Source organism: Harpia harpyja, chromosome 14 (assembly GCF_026419915.1).
Source record: "Harpia harpyja isolate bHarHar1 chromosome 14, bHarHar1 primary haplotype, whole genome shotgun sequence".
In the NCBI taxonomy this organism is placed as follows: Eukaryota; Metazoa; Chordata; class Aves; order Accipitriformes; family Accipitridae; genus Harpia; species Harpia harpyja.
Window position 1 is genome coordinate 20163226 of NC_068953.1, and position 22265 is coordinate 20185490.

Sequence of the window (22265 nt, forward strand, 5' to 3'; positions counted from 1 at the left end):
AGTTTACACAGGTATTGTGTAATAGTCTATCTTTTGTTTCCGTTCTTTCCAATACTTATATGATAATTTTGAATATGGGTTCTCCCAAAGGAATTCTGATTAGATGTGATTGATAGATGGTATAAATACTGTAGGTGCCAATGCTTTAGGGTCCATTCCTGAGCCACCTAGGGGGAATGCATTGGAGGTGACTGAGCGGGCCTATTAAAAATTCTGACTTCAGTCAACCTACGAAACCTTTCATTCTGGGCATTTTCTAGATCATAAAAGGTGTGCTGGGCTAACTATTATTGTACTATCAAACCAGTAAGTGGATTAGTTGAAATAAATGTTTGGAATACAGTGGCTTTTCTACAATTTAGGAAAATAATATGCAGTAGTTTCCAGAAAAACGCTGTTTCGGGTGGATAGCTTCATCTTTGAGCCGTGAATATAACCAGCTTTAAATACTCTTTTAATGCCCTCTAGTGGACCATGTAGGGTTAAATACAAACAAACCTGAAAATGCAAAGATCCCCCAGTTTAGGGCTTCTGTGTCCTTACCTCAGCCTTTCATGGCTGGTTGTACTTTTAGAGGCTCATTTGCTGTCCCATTAGAAGGGAGGGTAAGTTAAATCCCAAGCAGTGCTGTGTGTATTCCTGCAATAGCTAGACACAGTGAGATCAGTTAAAGGTGGTCTTCTGGCTTTTGATTCAGAACTGTCTTGATTTTGTGGCTTGTCATCAGACCTTAAATATATCACATGACTGATTTGAGTCTCATAGCAACACATTTCTCTTTGCATTCATTTAATTCAGCTCTAATCTAATCTGCAGTCAGACAGCTAGTCAAGGCCATAAATAACAGTAATGTTCTTGCTGTATTGTTTTTTTCTTATAGTGTATAATAAATAGTTTGACGAATGTTGATATTTTGTAATTAAAAATAAATTAAATGTGATAAGGTGAAGGTCCATCCCCAGTGAACATCTCAGTTAACAATCTCTATTATATACCCACAACCTGAAGGATGAGGATTTTGGTGTTTGAATAATGGCTGCAGTTACCAGGCGTATTTTTTTTCTCTGCTTCTGAATTAAAGAAGGTTTCAAGTAGCAGGTTTGGCAACCATGAATAATTATTTAGCAAGTGTTAAGTGGCTGTCAGCCCACTTTCTCAGGTCACAGAACTTCTTTCTGGTATGGTATGGTCTTTGGTCAAGCATTTAGTACACAAATAGCAAGGATTATTGCAAGTCAGGATGGAAGCACATTTCAGCTTCCATCAATTGGCAGCATTCATACACAGAAAGCTATGCTTGGCTCATGTTGATGTTGTTAGCACCTGTGAAAGTGCACGTTACCTTATAAAACAAAATAACAATCATAGCAGTATTGGAAATAGTGCTGGCCTTTTCATTATAGTAATGCTCCCAGGTGCCATAATGACATCAATGGTGTTATATTTGAAGCATGCAAAGAATGACTGAATCCCCAGAACATACTGAGATTTTTGGGAACCTCATGAATACAGATTTCAGGCAGTTTTCAGTTTTTTCCCTGGAGTCCAGTGTTTGCATAAAGGGTCCCAGGATTCTGGTGCTCATAAACTAGTGAACACTAGTTTCAACTTAAAGTTATCTTGAATAATCCATATTCATACTACTCATTCCCTGCACCAAGAAATATTAAATGTATCACGTGACTGATTTGAGTTTCATAGCAAACTGACAAATGGGTGCAATTAGAGAGGCACACCCACACATACACAATGGACCAGATTTTTGAAAGTACAGTACATACTGTGCTAAATTATGCACGCTCTTTGCCTGTACCTAAACTTACATGAGAGCATTTGCAATATTCATATGGAAATCGTCATTTCTATGCATATAGAGCTGTTTGAGCACAGTAATTTTGTGTTTATGTGTCACATCATTTAGAAGTTTAGTCTAAGACTGAGAGCTTGAGAGCTGCATTTTGATTTTAGCTTTGCCTTCAACATAACCACCTTGTGCCAATTATCTACCCTCCCTGTGCCTCACAGATAAACTGCCCAGGCACTGCCCTAATGCTTTGATACTCCCTGTACCCTGAGGCTTAATTCATTGTTTGCAAAACACCACAAGTACTCAGCTGGATGATCCTGTAAGAAGTGCAAGTTGTATTTGTTTTTATTTGATGCGTCTGGTCTGTTATAACACCATTTGTCTGCATGTAACAGCGTTCAAAGCCAGGTTATGTACTAATAATAGTAAGTCAGCATTAAGGTCTTCACTAACTTCAGTAGCTTGATTTCTTTTAAATTAACATTACTTACTGATAATATTAGAATATTATGTATGTTTCAGTGCCTTGAAGTTCAGGATTGAGAGGGTGTTGTGCTAAGCTTATAGCATGCATGTTAGTAAAACATAAGTGCATCTAATATATGAAATACTTCTCGTGAGCTTTGCAGTACAAACAGCTACAGGGCTTGTTTGTTTTTTAGGTTAAACTTGAAGATTCCTGTGTGTGTTTTGTCCCTCTCTACCGAAATAATCCTACTTGCAAAATGTTGCTGTTAACTGATCCGAAGGATAAAGAGACAGGTTAGAATTGGTCAAAATATTTTGAAATTTGAGTAGTTGCACTTTCTTTGCTTTTAAGATGGTCTGCTTGTTTATATATTTAAATATTTTGGGTTTTGTTTTGAATATGAACTGGATTCAGTTTACATGTCAGGGATTTGTGTTGGTGGGCTACTGATTAGAAAGGAGGATTGACAATCAGGGCTTTTAAATTCTATGCAAAGCTCTGCTGGTAGCTGAAAAATCACCTTGGGTAAATATGTTATTCTTTCTGAGTTTGTTCAATGGGGTAACATTTTCTAATTCAGGATGATGTGAAATTAATGCATTATAGTTTGGATAGAATTCTGAAATCCTTAAACAAGGGCAAATATATATGTGAAATTGTATTAGGTTTTACTGATTCTTATTCATATTATTTTTACTTTATGATATCTTCTTCAGTCTTAGGTTTAATTGCCTCCTATTTCCAGTACTGGTGTGTGAGTGGTAAATTTGGAGTGAGACCATGCCCAGGAACTGAGTTAAATCCTTTTTATTTGGCAGTTCTCCCAAGATATTCTTTACGAGCTTTGCCTTGCCTACTGCTAGTAATGTTGGTGTTTTCCTAACACAGCCATGTGTCAGCCTGACAGGGATAAACTTCAATTGTGTTACAAGCAGTAGAAGTCAGCACGTGCTTACTGGTATTTCTGTTTCATGAGTCACTGTTCAGAGTATCAACAGCTTATTAAGATTTGATCGATAATTGTATCTAAGTTTTATCTTCCTGCTATCAGGATCGCAGTATCTTCAGACAGCCTGATTTCTTCCTACTTACTCTCTTAGGCAAGTGTCTTTGACTATGGAACGTGAAAAAATGCAAATGTGTAAGTAACAACTCTTGATACCACTGTCATTAATGGAAACTTGACTCCAAGTTGCATAATACCAAAAGCCCAGGTTGCGACCCACCTAGATTAAATGAGGAGTGTTGAAGCTGTTGTGAAGCGATGGGCTATAGAATTTTTGGAACATTTACGGCAAAGACATGAACCTATGCATTGACACACTGTGTCACTTAGGGAATACAGAACACATGAAACCTCTTAAACTTTCAGCTTCCAAACGTGGCAGGAAACTAATGACATCTGTCATTAAAAACATACTTTTTTTTTTCGTTTTGAAAGGATAAGCTATAAATTATGCCTGAAAGGCTTTAATAGTATTCTTAGTAATACAACAAAGGCAAGACAAAGAAGTTCAAAACGCACTCCATGTTCATTTCAAAAGTGTATCAGGTAATGATCTTACACTCCTAGAACAGATACTATTAGTATAACTAAGTGTTCATTGTTCAGTTCAAACCCTGTAACCAGGAAATTTCTTCATAAGAACAAAAACCAGATTAAAATCATCTGTGGTTAGAGGTGAGCTCTGCAAAGTTTTCCAGCTCCTTTTACATACAATCTCAATTGGACGTTTGCTAATGGGTTGTAATTCACATAGCTGAAGGTAGGAGACCTTTCCAAGGTACAAGTGTAGTCAAAAGAATTTCTGGTATTGGTATAGATTATTGGTATATACTATTGGTATATAATTAATTTCCTGACAATTTATATATTCCATTAACATTTTTCTGAAGCGAGATAGGCAGTGGTGTGATAATGGAGAGAAGTGTCTACACTGGAGGCCAAACTTTGCTCTATGAGTGCAGCTGTGAATATCTACTGACTCATGTTCAAAGGAACATAGTTGAAAACAGCATTAAGTTAGTTTAGGCTGCACAAGAGGAATGGGGATCTGTAACAACTACAATGCAAAAATAAAGAATTATTAAATAAATGTAGGTGAAAACTGCATTTGGCACCAATATTCAGTTAAATGATCTAATAGTATTAGGAACAAGTAGTATTAATGAGATACATGTACACAAGGAAAAAATTATTTCCCACAGGAACAAGTCAAACAAGTACACATGGGATCCTAAATTATATGATAGCTGTCTACATTAAAAGCTTAAACTTAGCAGAATAAACACCTTATTATATTATAAACAACAGACTGACTGACTACTGTGACCCCCTTGCAAAACTTTAGCTTGAGTCACCAGCCCATAGTCACAGAAACAGTATCACAGAGATCAGTAAGTCTAGTTAGTTAAGTAAAGCCTACATCATCTGGCTTTTAATATTTCCTTTTAAAAGTATGATTTAAAGGATTTTACTGGAAGTTCTTTGTTTCTGGATTTTATATACTATAAACATGTGGCCAGCCTTCCTACACACATCAAATTTGACTGACTGATGTGATTTTTTTCTTTAGATGTGTTTTAATACATTTTCATTAGTTCCCTAAAGTCTGCTGGGGTGTTTGTATATGTGGTGCATACCTACACATATGGATATATACATTTGAAGTATTTTGTCCAAATATTTTTCCCACAGTTCAACAGATTTGGAATTGACTCTTAAGGCAGCAGACTGTGTTAAAGTGGCAAGTCCATCTGGATTTGGTTACCTATGTGACCTTTTGTTCTGACTAGTGAACAGATCAAATTGTTTCAAAACCAATTCCTTCAGAGAAAAGCAGTACTTATTAACTCAGTCATTGTTAGTTAAAGACATGGGCAGAAAATTAAAACACTAAACAGGTTGCATGATTTCCGCCCCCCCCCCCCTTGAGCTTTACACTTTTCTTGTGAACTCAAGTTTCATCCAGATGGGAGAGGCAAACAGTCTTGCTGTAGTTGATCTCTTATCTTCTCATGTGCTGTCCAGTGTGTCTGCATTTTAGTTTTACTTCACACCAGGAGTGCTCTTACAAGCAAATTTCCTGGTTGTCCCCATGTACTGTGCTTCAGTTCACATCAAGGAGCAGTCTCAGAGTGCGTGGATTATTTTGGCTGAAATGAAATTAGAGGATGCACTCCAGAAGCACACTGATGTGCCCCAACCTTCAATGGGCTTTTAGTTTTCAGCACCAGGCTAGAATTTGTGAACATCAGGTTCTCTGCACCAAATGTTTTGCTCTCTGAATTCAGTTTTATTAGTGTTAGTCTTGCTAATGCAAACATGGCCCACTGATTTTTCCTCTTGCAATTCATTTGGACATTGCTGAAGTCCAATGGGCAAAGGCAGCCAAGGGTGTCCCAGGATACACTGGGTAGAGGTGCTTTACTGAGAAGCAATTGGAAACAAAGTAGAAGATGCAGCTAGTAAGTGTGTAGGGCATGTTTAGTTGTGTACTTCTCAGGTCGTGGTGTGGATAGTGAAGCAGCAAGAAGCATTAGAATCCTCATTGCTTGGTTCTGCCAGAGCTCACATGATGCTCTGAGACTGTATCACATTGCTCCCAAGAGCCACAACCTTCCTCTGCTCTGGTGGTTCTGCTGACTGATGACTGCCAAAATCCTGGCTAGAGCCTCTTCAATTTAGTTCTCTTCTCCAGCTCTATCCCTGACACCATCGGTTCCTTCAGCTTCGCTCCAACATCTCCACCTTTGCTCCTGGTGGCTCCCCAACATCCCTCGCCTCCTAAAATGAACTCTGTACAAAGCCTTGACAATTGCTTGGGTTAACCACATACCTGGGCAGTACCTTAATCTCAGTAATAAAGCTGTATGCCTTGTATGTCTTATGTTCATATGTGGTGGGATTTCCTCTTTCAGCTTCATCTGTGTTCGCATCTATAAAGGTTAAGTATTGCATAGGTAAAATGATGTCTATAATACTTATGAAATAAATATCCATGGCAATATACTTATTTTCCCACAGTTCCCAAAGAAAATATTGTCCATCTAATCATTTATGTTTGAAATTCTAGTAATTTAGACTCTGGAAAAATACTGAATTTAGCAGCCTGTCTACAAGTTTGCCTGTGAAGAGCTTTAAAGTTTGATGGCATTTAATTCTTGAACATAGGTTAAAGAGGGTTTGATTCCAACACTGAGATTTATATCTGATCATCGTGATCAGATGGGTTGTCCAGAAGCGATGTGTAGCTTGTGGTCTGAAATGACCTGCATATTTCAAAGAGAAAATGGGTATGGTTGCTTTTCCATAGGACTTGGTCTTGGTTGGGAGAATTTTTAATTCATTTTTGATGGGCTGAGTGTTCTGTTCTGTTAGCATATCTGTACAGATATTTTTATGAGAATGTAAATTGTGTTGTAAGGGCTTACAAAGCATAGCATGGGTGATTAACATCTTTATAACACTAAATAAACATACCTTATTGTAGCATTTTCTATGTGCTGTATATAATAATTTACAATAACTGTTAGATGCCATGGAACATTTATCACAAGACATTTGCAACAAATCACTGAGTAAAACTCAAGTTGTAGAAGAAAATGTAATTGGTTGCGGGAAAAATATCTATCTTAGATACTTGAATGGCTGCTGTTACTGCAGCATCTGCATGCCTCCCAAGCTTTGATGTATTTATTTCAATAAGGCTCTTAGGAGAGAGAGAGAAATGCTTTTATTCCATTGTAAAGACAGGGAACTGGGGGACACAGCTATTCAGGGTGTGTCAACGTTACAGAATGCAGTTTAATGTAGTTTCTCTGAGCTTGCTCCATTATCAGTGCTGACCTAGGCTTGGTTATGTGGAACTACTTGTTGGGGTAATTTACCATTCTCCTTCCAAGATGGAAATCTGGCAAAAGCAGCCTCTGTAAGTGTGTCGTCAATCTGAAATACTGCCAAAATTAAGGTAAAGGTGACTTTAGATAAAGTAAAGCACTGGTACATTTTATATTTATTAAACAAACTCAAATTACATCTCTCGTATAGCATTGTCTTTAATTTAGTTTGTGACTGAAGGATGTGTTTCAGCAATTCAGATGAAGGCTGGGGAAAAAGCAGTACCAAGCTGGATGTTGCTTTAATTTTTCTGCTTTACTCTGTTTGTAGAGTCCTGATGTGCACATTTCATTCAAATAGCTGCACACCAGTGTGGGAACATTTGGCCAGCATAGCCTAGAAAGTAAAAATATAATCCAGACCTGGGTTGGGAAGCGATCCATGTTTGCCTAGCAAAAGGAGACATTTCATAATCACAGTTGCATTATGCTTACTGCCTAATTCAACTCAGTGTTTTTCAGTACTATATTCTGAATACCTGTAATGGTATGGAATCGTGTCCTTCACAGGCTCTCAGCTTCTTGCAACACTCTGAATATGTCTGTCTGACTGCAAGTGATCAAAGTACTGAGGTTTAGCAAGCTGGTGCTTACAGGGCAAGCCACCCAGCTGAGCATGTATATACTCCATTAATTGTGAACTTAAATATATTGGTCTTAATCCATTTCAGCTAGTCTTACAATTGCAAGATCAAGCACATCAAGTCTTGCAATTGCGAGATCATTGTAATCATATACATCATGATTCAAAGGGTTCAAGTGAAGTGTGTAACTTAATGTTGGCAATAACTTGATCTTTTATGATCAGGCGAACATAACTGAATGTCTTGGAAAGAACAACAAGACTGGGAAAGGAGAGTGAAGGAACATGTGGTCTCACAAAACATGTTTGCATTTGAAATAGTGTTCCTCAAAGTTGATTATAAAATGAAAATGAGAATATGGGGAAGCATGGATGGATTTAACTGTGGACCAGATGTTGACTTGAAAAATGATAACAAAAAGCAAAGTACATATGTTTGCATGAAATCTGGAGGAATGTTTTTCCTTCAAGGAAGGCATCCATATAGATAAGGTTGCTCAAGTAATGTGATGTGACAGTTGCTATGTCAACTAGTGTTCCCTTCCACACATTTAAATTATTGAATAGCACAGTAAATATTCTATAAAAGTAGCTCCTTAAAACATGGTTATGCATCTTCCTATTTTCCTCAAAGCTTTTTAAAACTTCTGACCTTTACTATGTGTGTTGTATATGTCTGAACTATGTGCCAAACCTCTGTGCAGCTCCCATTAAAGTCAGCATTTGGCCCATTATATCCCCTTTGTCTGACTCAGCTCCCTTTGTAGCTGCATGTTTCATGGGTATGTAATGAAGCAGTGGCTGCCTGCATTTGAAAGCAGAGTGAAGGGATTGAGGGAACAGATTGAATCCATCACAGAAAGAGTATGAAAATCCCATGCAAGTAAGTGCATAATATTTAATGAATTGAATCTGGTGCTATAAACAGGCATCTGCCCTTGCATGCAGTACTTCATTGTTAACCCAGTACACAAAGTGTAATGCTTTTTGGCACATGCTTTAATAATTTATTTGAAATATAAGTTAGCTAAGCGGAATCTCCAGCCTTAAAGCCGGTGGGAGCTGGTAGAGGCTGAAGCAAAGAGGGAAACTAACCTGTGCACATCAGTGACATTTGTATAACCTGAGGCTAAAACAGGTAAATGATGAGTCCTGTTAAAGCCATTTCACGTCCTTGTGTGTGAATTTGTCTCTAACTCATAGATGGCTTTTAACTTTCTTATGTTTGTCCCTAGTTGGGTAGCTTAGAAAACCAGTAGATGGTGTACTCTCTTAGGGCTCAAGAGATGTGAACTCCATGCTGTTCTTAGCAACTTACTTCCTATATTGTATTTTGTCTTTTGTCTAAAAATGGGGGTGCTAACTGCCCTATTTGAAGATAGTAAAGATATTGGTGTTCTTGAGCAATCCTGAAATTGTGGCCATGTACTTTCTTTAGGTAGATGTCACTGCTGTATGGATAATAAAAATTCTTTTTGCTGAAATATTTGCTGCTTGATATGTTGGGGGTCATAAATGATCAGATTTCTGTGTTCATTCTAAAACCTAATCTAAACCCTTAAAATCTATTCTATATCCTTTGAAATGACCCCGTGTTAAAGCTTTTCTTTCTGAACAGGGCTTGGGAACAATTTCAGTGTCACTGTTGCTGCTTCAGTCTTTCTCTTATAAATCTAATGGCAGGCAATGAATTCTGTAGATGAACATATAAGTGTAGGGTTTAAATACTTGTTTCTGCATATGTCAAAGATTCAGGAAGGATGGGAAGAATTAGGGTGCAAGTTTTGCATAACACCTACACAAGGACTTGACTTACATGTAGGTTGGTCATACACTTTGCCCTGAAGCAAAAGTCTATCTTACTTATGTGTGCATATGTCTGTCCTTTGTTGATAGAAACCTCTCTGCATGCATTTGAACTTCTGTGAATATCTGTCCATGTAGAGATTTAGGAGTCTGTATGCTAAAAGTACACATATATAGAAATTCAGTCACATAGGCATCTGAAAAGCTATTTGATAAAGTGGATATGAAAACTTTTGTGTTTGAATTGCGTGGGTGCAAATACGGTCATGTAAGCATGTGGGGAGGGGAAAGTCTGAAAGAAACTTCAAAAATGTAACCTTTAGCTAGGTAGCGCTCTCTGTCCCAAATGCCACTCAAACTTACTGTGCTACTGAACAGATATTATGCAGGAAGTGCTTTGTTCATATGGCACACAGGTTGTCACACCAAAGTCACATCAGTTCCTGAGAAAAATTATCTTCACTTGATGCCTCATGTGGTACTGAAAATTGGATATCAAGGGACACAGAGGTGAAATTGAAATACAATTGTTGTTCTGCTGTCTCACGGCAGATCAAACTGGAGTCAGCTGGAGGGAGAAGTAGATCTGAGACTGTTTGTGGAAAGGTTCAGAACCAACTTTGTATTTATTTGCAGGTAATGTGTTCCCCTGTCTTTTTCTTTTTGTAGTTTTGGCAGTTTATTTGAACCAGTGTTGGTGGCCTGTTGAAGATGTATTAAAGACGGCTGATCCTTCTAGAGATGGGCTAATTTCAGTAAGGATGCTATTTTAAACAGTTGCCTTTACCCTGGAACTTCCCAGCTAGAACAATCATGTGTAATTGTCTCTGGTCTCCTATAGCTCATGCTTTATAACCTGGGGATCTGGGCTATGTGGTTCACTAAGTACTTCACATGTCTCCCATTCACAGTGACATGCACGTTAATCCTCTCTAAACAGTTTTCTGCATGCATTTTATGATTAATTTGTGGGATTTATTTTGTTTTGTTTTTAGTTTACCCTCACTGCCTACTAAAGGAATAATCAGATAAACCAAATTACTACATTAGCAATAACTCTTCATGTTAGCATTGCTTGACTGACTGATGGGAGGTGTTACTACCCTTTAGAACAATGCCTTATCTAGCTCGTTATGAATTTTTTTGCCTTGGGTAATGTTTATATTGTGTTCATTTTATGAAATGGTTGTTATTTAATAGTTTCTATATCTGTAATTCTTTTTCCCACTAAATAATCTTAGGATACAACTACTTTTTCGTAATTTGAGGGATTGGGGTAGCCTGTAGTGTGTTTTCAACTAAGAAATCCGATGCCTACTGCATATGAGATTTGTGTTGCCATGAGGTTGTTAAGTCAGTTCTGTTTCCTATCCAACCCTCTGTGTCCAGCTTTGGTCCTTAATGATTCTGTTCCTTTATCATCTTTCCCTAATATCTGCTGTACATAGTTTAATTATTCACTGAATTAAGTAGGCTTTTTGTGGGTGACTGAACTGGAGGGAATTTGAGATACAAATCTTTGCAAGATAGAACTTGGGGCAGAAACACAGGCCTTCAGGCTTTCAAGCATCTGCTGTATCAACAGAGAATGAAAAAATACCTGAAAATAGAAAACTTGCCCCTTCTAGCTCATTGCTAAGAGGTAAGTTGTCATTATTTATGGAAATTCTCATTTTCTTTTTCAGCATTCATATAAAGCTTGTTGGCACCACTTTTTACCTTGATGACCAATATGATCTTGTTCCTTTATATTCCTCCATCTCCCTGTCCTGTTGGTTGTCTAGTAAGAAGCACAGCATAAAAACTAACTGTTCATGTTACACCTAGATTATAAGCTGCTTGGGACAGACTGTATTTATTGTGTTTTGTATAGTGCCTACCTCAGTAAGGTCCTGACCCACTAAAGTTTTTTGATGCTGTGGCAAGACAGGTGATAGGGGAGAGGTGACCAGGATAACACAGTGAATCCTGTCTTTATTTCACTTTTGGGTAGGATTAGATTGCCTTGATCCTGTTTCCAAATCTGTGACTAGTTTGCTGTGACTACAATCAAGATACTTCTTTTCCTGCTGCTTTAGAATTCCTCTCTGTGACAACAGAAGATACATCAAGCTTCATAAATTGTTACTAAATTATTCTATGACCTCTGGATAGAGGGTGGAACACTGGGAAAAACTGTTTTTGTTATTCTATCTGAATCAATTCATGAAGTATTTTCCCTAAATTAAGTGTACATTTTTCCTGACCTCCTCCATCCCAGCCCCTTTTAATTTGGAAGCCTTTTATGAAACACAAAATACTATTCTCTGCTTCATTTTTCTTTGGTCTGTTTTTGTTTGTTCTCTAAGGTCCAGACATTTCGAGAAAGGATTGTCCTCTTTGTTCTGAACTACATTATTTTCGGAATGCTGGAAAAGAGTTCAGCTAATGATGCATTCTTTCTACCTCACTCTGCCACCGAGTGTGCCAAGATACTCTGGAGAAATGGCGAGGCTGTTGCCTTTTACTCGGTCAAGATGAAAGGTAAGGTCATTTTAGAGACACATTTCCATTGGTTCCTAATAGTTAGAAATGTAATCCTTTTGTTTATCTTTCAGTATAAATAATCCTGGCTCTAATTTACATTTTTATATCAAATCTCTCCCAGAATGAATCTGGGGAACAAACCTTCCCAGAATTTGGAAGCCATCCATATTACTTTCATTTAACACAATGGTTCCAAACTCTATTCTCAGTTGCACTGAGTGATCTGAGGTACTGGCTTATCCCAATAAAATATATTTTAATGCAGCCAAGTAGAAGGTCATACATCTAGGAACAAAGAATGCAGGGCCTACCCACAGAATGGAGGACTGCGTCCTGGAAAGAATGATACCTGAAAAAAGGAGTACAGTTCACAGTGGAAAACCAGTGTACCAGGAGTGGCTGGTGGCAAAAAGTGGCAATATCCTTGGATGTGTAAGAAGCAGTGGCTGGGTTGTGTAGAGGAAGGTGTGTGCACTTGATCAGTCCTGGAATGCTTTGTCCAGTTGTGGTACTCCCAGTTTAAAGGATGATTATTGATTTAATCATTAATTGATTAACTAGTATAGAAGAGAAACAAAATGTATTTGATTCTTTAGGGATACTTCCACCAGTATAAGCTTTAGCAAAGGTCTTTTATTAAATAGTGAGTTTGTATTAATGCAGGTGCGTTGCTATTAACCAGTCTAGAGTGGAAAGGCTTCATTAGAATAACTCTAGGTATGCAGTTGAGTATGTACCCCCATGTAGGAGCTGGTTACCAGTCTGTGCTTAAGATTCATGGGTGTCATCTTGATACCAGCAGCTTAAATGTAGAGAAGTTGGTATCTTTGGAGGTAAATGTATTGTTCAAGTCAGCAACCAGTAGCCATCTGTCCAAAAGGGGAGAATAAGAAACAGTTTGAGAGCTGTACAGGTATGGATTGCTTAGGATTCCAGAGGATAGTCTGAAGGTGCCTTTTCTGATAGACTCTCAAAGGCCAGCAGCAATAAGAGGTGTTCTGCTCTTCTGTTGCCTTGGGATATGCAAAATCCTTATTCACGCCAAGGTGTAGCTTGTACACCACTGTGCTGGTACAGTGCTACTGTACTATAAATGATGAATCAAGTCTCAGTCTATAATAAAAGAATCTTGTAAATATCTGTGAATATGCTGGTGAACTGGTTTGTAATCAGCAAACACTTCAATTGCCATAGTGCATTTTCCTTTAAGTCCATAAATATTTCTGAGCAAAGCTTTTGGAAAGAAACACTTGTATGGGCTGTAATGATTCATGCTTCAGTAAAATAAATTTGCACAGTAGTCTGTTATGGGTGGAGTATTAGCCAAGTTGAAACTGTTTCTGAGTAAGTTGAGAGTCACAGTTTGGTTTTAAACCAGGTCCACATAAAATACAAATTCTTCAAGTCCAGCTTTGTCAGCATCTGTCTCTTGTTGCCAGTGGTTTTTTTCTCTGGGCAGCTATATTTGTTAGTTTTTGGCCTGTGTCACAAATTACTGCAGTCTTTTGCCAAAGTCTTTTCGGGAAGCTTGAAACTGATTGTTTTTGCCCCTTTTTGCTATTTGCTGTATGCATTTAGAAAATAATTCCTCTTTCTGAAGTTCTGTGATTTCAATTTCATACCAGCCATGCTCTGGCTGGTCCTATTCTCTCTACTTTCTAGAAGAGCCATGGATTTATTAGGCCCAAAACAGGCTAAGATAAATATCTTCTCTTAGAAGTTGTATTTCACGTGGATGTTTTAGATATTTTTTTTAACTTTTCTTTTTTTTTATCATAATGCAAGTTCTTTTTCCTTTTACTGTCCTGGTCAGAACATTTAGTAGGGGCAGCTTAAGCACAGGACTTTACATTGTGCTGGACCTCTCTTACAGCTTCTGGTCCTAGGAAGAAATTATTTTCCTCTGTGCCCACCATGTGATTCAGATTCCCTTTATTTCCATGCTCTGCAATTACCTGGCCATTCTTTATAGTTTTGTTTTCTTCATTAGGTAATTGAGACTCTAATGCTGATGTTGTATTCAACTGTATTTCTCATCTGTGAATTTTCCATTATCTACAGTATGACAAAAACCATGCTTCAGTGGAGCCAAATAAGCCAGAACAGATCTGTGGAGCATGGCTATTTCAAACATAAGTCATCTGGATGAATCATGGAAACAGCGACCAAGGAGGAGAGAGTCTGTTCTATCTTTGCTACAGATTTAGTGTGCCGTTATGCAAACTAAATTTTCAATGGACTTCAGTGATTCTAATTAACTATCTTGGCAATGTTGTAAAGTCATTTCCATTTGCCAGTTCCTAGGTGGCCTGTACAAAGTGAACTTGGTAATTTTGGTCCAGTTCCACACATCATCCATCTTATGAACATCCTTAACTGGATCTCTTTTGATAGTCTAGCTAAAGAGGGACAGATGGTCTTGAGCACCCGCCTTGCTCAGAGACGTAGTAACTGCAAGTCAAGGTTTTGAGACAATTTGGCAACTACTGACACTGGCCATCCTGCACCTGTTGTGTAGATAAACAGAAGACTCATTCTTCAAGGCTATCACTTTTCATGAGCATTAGACACCTTAATTAAAACAAAATTTATTCATGACTACACAGATCATCAACCTAGCCTCTGATATGTGCCTATTCCTGTCCAATGACAGGCATGCAGCATTTACCACTGGGTATACTAAAGATTGATGAGACATACTAAGCCACTAATGAGGCTGATAAGACACTTTGTCACGTGCCAAGATAAATGTCTCCAATTTTATCTATGTCAGCGGCTTCCATATTAGACAGCTGAGGAGTTAGACCTCACTGAATGTAGCTACTTAAAGGTACAACAAGAAATGACAGTTCCCTGTCCCTGTACCTTTTGTTGCAGACAGCAACCTGAATATGAAATATTTTGCAGAAAGCCTTCATATAGATACTTTGGTTTTGAGATATTTTTTATGTTCTTTTAAGTATTTCTTTCAGATTTTTTTCTTAGCATGTTCTAAACCTGTGTGAAAACCTCAAAAAGAATGTTTCGTGTAGTGATGTAGGATTAATGATCATGGTTACTGACACTATTTTTTGTGCAGTAAGACCTTGTAATTCCCTGAAAGTTTTTCTTTTTTATTTACTGAGGACTAGTAATTACTGAAAATGGACTTTTACCACCTTCACATAAATGTCAGGAGAATGTAGAAGATTCATAGTGCAAATAAATCAGTAAGGAAGTTGGAGGATGCTATGAGCCAGGAGTGTCTTAGTCCCTTTAAGAATAAAACAGAACAAACCTCATTTTTTATATACAGCTTTTTTTTTTTCCCTACTGTTAATGTATTACTGTTACTGTAACACACAGGAGCAGCCCAGTTGCAGACCAAGCTGTCTGCGGTACAAAAAGCAAAGGAGTCAGATTGTCAAAGCTTGTCCCTTCCCCAGTTCGCTGTGTCCCTTTTGTCAGATCTTAGTAGTAAAAGTGTGGAGAAAGATAGTGTTCTCTGTGATGTGAGTCAAACCAGCCTTAACAAAGTTGGGTCCTCTGAGAAGGCTGTAAAACATGCAGTTGAACCAGGAGTAAATGCATTGTTGGCTTCTCATTCATTCTTTAGAGATGCTCCATATATCACAGTTTGGGAACACCTGACTGCAAAAACTCTAAGCTGATATAAAGTAGGCAGCAAAGCAACTGTGGCCCAGTCTCTGCTTTTTGCTACCCCAGAGCCTTAGACAATGGTCTTTGGAAGTGGCTACCCAAGCTAAAATCCATTTCACGCCCCTCTTCATATCAGCCTTTGCAAATTTCTTTTAATACTTTGGTGGTCCAGGTGGTATTCTCTAGAAATAAATCCCTAAAAGATAATAGGATTTTATTTTTCACTGATTACATACATTTCTTTTAGAAAAAAAAATTAAATCAGAATTGAAGTTAACCTGACAGACAATAAGCTGAAATCTTGTTGGATAATTGCTTTTGTCTCCCTCTGTTTTCTAGCAATAGTATTTTTAATGTGCATATCTGAGGCAGACTGAAGGTTCTGGCTGTAATAAAAATTAAATGACTACATACCAGTCAAGACATGAATTAATTTAATTTTATTGAAGCCAGAACCTTTGTTCCTCTTCTCACATACAAACTCACACAATGGGTTGACCTTGGGTTCTATTCAGCAGAAATATTCCCCACCCTTTACACAAGTACTCAGCCTGCTTAAGGCCTGTCCAAACATGCGAGTGCCAAGCCAACTTGTTCAGCAGGGAAATAGTCAGTATGCACAACCTTGTTTTGTTTGGGTCTGTTGGATGTGGGGACTGGATTGTTTTTTTTTCTGGTTTGTGGCTCTTTGGGAATGCTAATGGCTGTCTGCTTTCCTGCCCTTGTAATATCTGTTTACCATTTTGCTGGCTCATAAGTTGGTCATTTGGCACTTGTGACCTAACCAAACAGATCAAAGGCTTTCAAAGGGCAGACTGTATGAATACTTCCATCTCCATCGCCAATGCCCTTATTTTCCCTGTCTCCTCCCTCACCTCAAAACTTAGTCTCTTTGTGTGTTTCAACAATGAAACAAACCTCTGAACCAAATGTGTGAGAGCCTAGTGGTCACCTCTGGGCCACCATTAGCTTATGGTAACCTCTTTGCTATTGGATGGGAACTAGAGACAAAGTGGCCTTTGTTCCAAAGGTTGGTTGGTTTGTTTATTTTATTTCAAATGGCTGTGGGCTACGACTTCTAATACGTTTCCCAGGGACAAGGTGAAGAATGGCTTCATGGTTTCTTTATTTACAGTGCCTTAAACATTACAAGTTTTTGTTGTCTTCTCAACACAAAATTAGGAGCACAGACATAAATCACTCGGCTCCTGGGATTGCTGCACTGCAGTCTCATCAGGATTTATAGGAGACAGACTATATGAGGTAGTAATAAACTTATAAGGACCCTTGCAACATGCAGGAATTCTTAAAGCTATTGATTTCATAAGGAAAAGTTTGTCCCTTTCTTAGAACCTATGGTGCAACACTGCTGGAATCCAACATCTCTGTTGGGCTGGCAGCTAACAATGGGACTGGGGATATACTCAATTTTTTGGCTCATGAAAAAAGGGTAACTACCCATCATGTGTTACGAATATTGAAAGGTTATAAACAGCACCACAAACCATCCTTTTCCAACAGTGTGCTTGAACACGTGTTTGAAGTTAAGCATGCACTTTGATTAAGCAGGGGTGGACCAAGCCTGGATATGAATTGATTGGTTATGTAGTTACATACTCTTGTTGTATGGCTGAGTATGTGTGATGTGGATTCTTGCTAAATGAAGAGCTACAGCCTTGACAAATCAGGGTCTAGAATTAAATATAGTCATGTATGCTTTGCTGAATTGTCATCCTAGAAAAGAGAGTAATCAAAGTCAGGCCTGGCAACTATCAGCAAAAGGTACTAGACACCAACTCAAGGAACCGAAGTAGACCTCAGTTTAAGATAGCTATGGGGTTGTGATAAAGAAAAAAATGGTTCTATTAAGTAAAAGTCTTATACTGGAATTTAGGAACAGCCATTCAAGAGGAGATCTGTGAAACTGTGAAATAGGTCTTAAGTAAAGCAATGAAAGTTTAATGTGTCAAGACACTGAAAACTAGACTGAGTGGTACACTAGTAAGTGGTAAGAAAGAAAACCGAGAAGGTCTTGATGAGATTTAAGCAACAAAGTAAGAAAATTTTATCTTTTTCTGTTATAAAGGCCTGGATATCCATTTCTATTTAAATTGCCATGTACCGGGATAGAAGCAGCATAAAATCTTTATAAATATTTTCTAAAAATGAAAATAAATCAGCGAGATGTTTCTATGGTGACCTTATCCTATATGTAGGTAGTTGGTGAACTGATGTTGGTCATTCATTTCAGGGTTGAATGCTTATGCTGTCTAAGTAGTTTGAGGTTCTGTCTTTATGGTATTGTGCACTGAATGGAAGTTGTACAGTGAATTGCTAATGTACCTCCTGCAATAGGACCCTAAGTTGTTTAGGGTGACATTAAAATTTTGGACCCCGAATGCCTGTTCTTAATCAACTTTCTCTTGACTCCAGTTTGAGTTTACCATACATGATTGCAAAATAAAACCCTTGGTTCTAATTTTTTTTGACAGTTTTCACTGAGGACTGGGTTTTAATAGTTTGGAGGCTTATACTTGAGTCTGTATTTTGTCCACATGTAAAGCATTATGTCATGTCCCCATGATTTCAAGTGACTGACTTAATGTGTTTATTAGCAAGGTCTGTCCTTGAGTGAAAACCCTAGTTTAACACTGATAGTAGTAGTTCAAGCGATGGACTAGAAGCAGGTACATGTGTGATAAATTACCACTCAGTAGAAATTGAGTGACTTACAAAGGAGCACTTACAGTACTTTCTTAAAATGCTCCACTCAGTTGTTTATGGCTTTATACCCAACTGCCTTAATTAATGTCTGTACTCATCTTCCTACAGAGGTGTGACTTTCGTGTGCTGCCATGTAAGGTTGAACCTAAGCTGCTGCCTTGAGTTTAGCTATTGCTTGGGTTCTACTCGGTGCTTTCTCAGACATGGTTCTTCCTCTTTGGGAAGTCGTTTGCCTACCAGTTACGTGCTGGGTTGCTGGGGCTGCCCAGCTTCTGCTCTGTTTTCTGAAGGAGGCAAGTGATGGACTTCCTTTCCTCTGGCCCAGAGTCACTGTGAGCATGAGCAGTTACGGATCTGTTTCCAGTTTCAGGTGGAGCAACCCCAACACTTCTTGTGTGGTTCTCTTACCAACAAAGGTTTGAAGATGACTGCTGAGTATGTGTTGACAGATAACTGAAAGAAATATTCTTTTGTACAGTTGTCTGTGGAATTTACTGAACTAGAAGATCAAAGACTGAATATGGAGTAAAAGGGTTGTATAACTTTCTGACCAGTAAAAGTCAGAAAGGAGGTGTAAATGATGGGGCCAGTCAAGTTTCATACTTAGAAGTATTATCACACCATTTGGGAACACACAACAGCAATGTATGCAGAGGCCAAGAGAGCCTCTCTTCTCTCCCTGCAGACATTATGAAATTGTTGGCTTCAACAGTATTGGGAGTTTTCTCTGGAAGCCTTCTTCAATGTCCAGCTGCATCAGGCAATATGGACCTTCTGAGTATTTAGATCATGCTGCATTGTGTGGTTCAGTGTATTTCATGAAAAGAATTTGTGGGGTGATTTACCAGAATAGCCAAAAGCTAAAGGAATATACTGAGATTACGTTCAGAATATCGATGCCTCTTTGGGTATAGCCGAGTTATATCTTTTCAGTGAACTTTCCTACATACGTTGCCTGTGTACCTAGATGGTCTGATTATGAAGAATTGGAGTCTGGAAAATACCGTGGTGAGACCTGTAAACCACATGTTAAGCAGGTCCTCTCAGTTTAATGGCACAAATCTTCCTCCTGGAAAGTGTTTTACTGTCTATGCAAATGCACTTCAGTTGGGGTCTTCCTTATAGCCCGTGGAAGGGTATCAGGGCAGTATTTGTGGCTAGAATCACACAGCAGTTAGTTAGTGCAGCAATACTGGTTTTGTTTTCAAATTAATGTATTTTTTTACTGTCTGCTTTCAGGGAGCCTATGTGATGGTACAACCAGTCAATGTTACTTGCTGCCGGTTTTGGATACTATATTCGTCCGGAGAAAGTACAGAAGAGATGGCCTAGGGATGAAAATGCTGCATGATTTCTGTCAGTCTTTCATGGCTGAGGATGCCTTGGGGATCAGCTGCCCTATTTCTGCTGCCATGTATCAAGGTAAATCGTTTGATGTGGAAATGTTAGGTAAGGGTTATGTATAATGTATAAATTTCAATATGGTCTTGGTAGGTTTTTCTTAACTATATAAGAGTTCAGTGCACTTGTCTGAACTGAACTGTTGTTAGCGTGCAAATGGTTACTTTTCTTGAGACATCTGGAATTTCCTGTAGCAAGGTAGGCCAATATTTATGTAAGACAATGAGAAGCATAGAACTCATACTGCCTGTTTGACATTTTGCATTCTTATCTCACTCTCTCTTAGAAATAGAACTGTGTCATTGTCCTAGACAGTGACTTACCCATTTTATTTCACACCACAGGGAAAAGAATCGTAAGATGTTGTCAAGCCTACACTATGCACATAATGCTCTTGTAGATACTGCATTTGTAAGAAATTAGATTTAATAAGCCATATACCTAGGCTCTGCTCATTCATCCAGTCACATCACTTTGTGTTTCATATTGACTGTCTTTGAACATTTGTCACTTTTAGAAGATCACTAAGTAGTTATACGTCTTCTCTGTGTTCAGGTTGAAGTTCTGGTTTTGCTAGTAAAATTTGCAGAAAATATCTGTGCTCACATTATTTATAAAACTGTTTTCTTTAGAAAAGCATTTTTTCCTAAAGTTGCTCTCTGTATGGTATACAGTCTTTCCCATCTTTTTTTGGGAGATGTTTCTGTTCACTTATGACTTTACAGCCATTTCCTAATAAGTGTCAACAAAATTTTGACTGTATCTGTTCTTTCTCTTGGTCAATATGTGCCGTTGAATGTATGCAAATATACCCCTATGTATACAAATGTACCCCAGGAGTTTCTGAGGTACTACTACTTATAAATTCAGGACGGAATAGTATTGACAACATTCTTTCTCTGCTCCCAGTAATATCCATTTTTCCTATGGCAAGCATCAATGGTTTAGACATTATGGATCAGAAAACTGCATTGTTTATGTGTTAACGCTAGCGATATATTGCAAGACTATGCTTTCATCTCAATTAAGTTTAGAGCTAATAGTGAATAAATTTGACTTGTATCATGTTCTAATTAGGTTTTCTGGGTCCTACTTTTATAAAAATACCAATGCTGTAAATTTAAATTTTGAGTATATTGAAGTCACTGCCTGTTTTTAATTTTATTGAAACCACAATCTCATACTTTGGCAAAAGAATGCAACCCTTTACTCTAAATCTCTGTACTAAATGTGCACAGTTTTCACTAGGATGTTATTTAATGTGCTATAGAGGCCTGAAAGCAAGTAAAAAGCCATTTAGCAGATATCTCTATTTTGGTATATGTGTTATTTTCAGTAGCATTTATTGAAATGATTAATTTAGTTTGGATATCCTTCAATAAAATTAATGACATCGATCTGCTCATTACTGTAAGGCAAATGTTTATATACCAGAATTTGGGTTTTTGTTTTGACATCCCATTGTTAAACTCAACTGAATGTTGAAGATAAATTACCCATTCTGTAGTATGATGAGCTACAATGGACAGAGGAGAGCATAAAAATAATTTTGTAGTTTACAGATTGCTGTCTTAGTACAGCTGATGGAACTGATAGAATGGTGGTTAAGGAAAGTTTAAAAATCCCCTTTAAATTTGTGGAACCGTTTGTCCTACAACATATGCCTCCTCTTTGCTCTGCAGACATCCTAAGGAAACCTCTAAATAAGACAGATTTCGGTTTGATAACATACACAAACCTAAATTTGATTGTTTATCCAAATTATATTAATGTTCAGTATGTATTGACAGTGATGGGAATCTGTGGAATATGGTTTCTAAAGGCGACCATACATCTAGCACAGGTACTCCTGTTACTCCTCTGTTAGTTCTTCCTATTTCCTGTTTTCCACACCCAAAGAAGGAAATGAACTCCAGCAACGGAGTACAGGGTAGCAGTAGTAAAATGGAGGGTGGTATTGGCCTAAGAACAAACTGATAGAAAGGTTTTGTTTATAAATAGAAATTAGAGTAGCATTCTTAGTGGTTAAAGCTGCAAGATACTGAAACACCTTTCATTTCAGAGTAGTGAGGGTGAAAAAACCCTTACTGCTGTTAGCATAAAACCTGCTAAGTGTCTGGAGATAGTTCTGTGATGCAGTGCCAGAAGAAGGTGGCTCAATAAGTCATTTCAAGTCCTGTGTTTCTGTGCTCACAAGGAAGTAATCTAGACTGAAGCAGATGGACAGGATTCACTTATGACTGTTCAGGTCATTCCACACAGACTTTTCCTAAAAACCCCAGCTAAAAGAAAAAAAAGGAAGATGAGAAGAGACAAGAAAATATTTCCAAAGGAACTAATGAAAATAGGTCTGAGAGAATGTCGGGGATAGAATACACTCCCTCTTCCACTGCACTTTTCACTCATTCATG

The 22265-nt window shown here is 38.0% G+C and overlaps 1 protein-coding gene across 1 annotated transcript in view; it reads left to right on the top strand.

Annotated features, from left to right (window-relative positions):
• The window catches only part of LOC128151508 (protein FAM169B-like), a 41950-nt gene that overhangs the window by 14030 nt on the left and 5655 nt on the right, over positions 1–22265 (top strand). Inside the window, exons 3-6 of the mRNA XM_052809035.1 lie at positions 2470–2569; positions 10234–10319; positions 11913–12087; positions 19693–19875. Of these exons, the coding sequence (XP_052664995.1) occupies positions 2470–2569; positions 10234–10319; positions 11913–12087; positions 19693–19875 (544 nt within the window). The remainder of the gene's footprint in view (positions 1–2469; positions 2570–10233; positions 10320–11912; positions 12088–19692; positions 19876–22265) is intronic.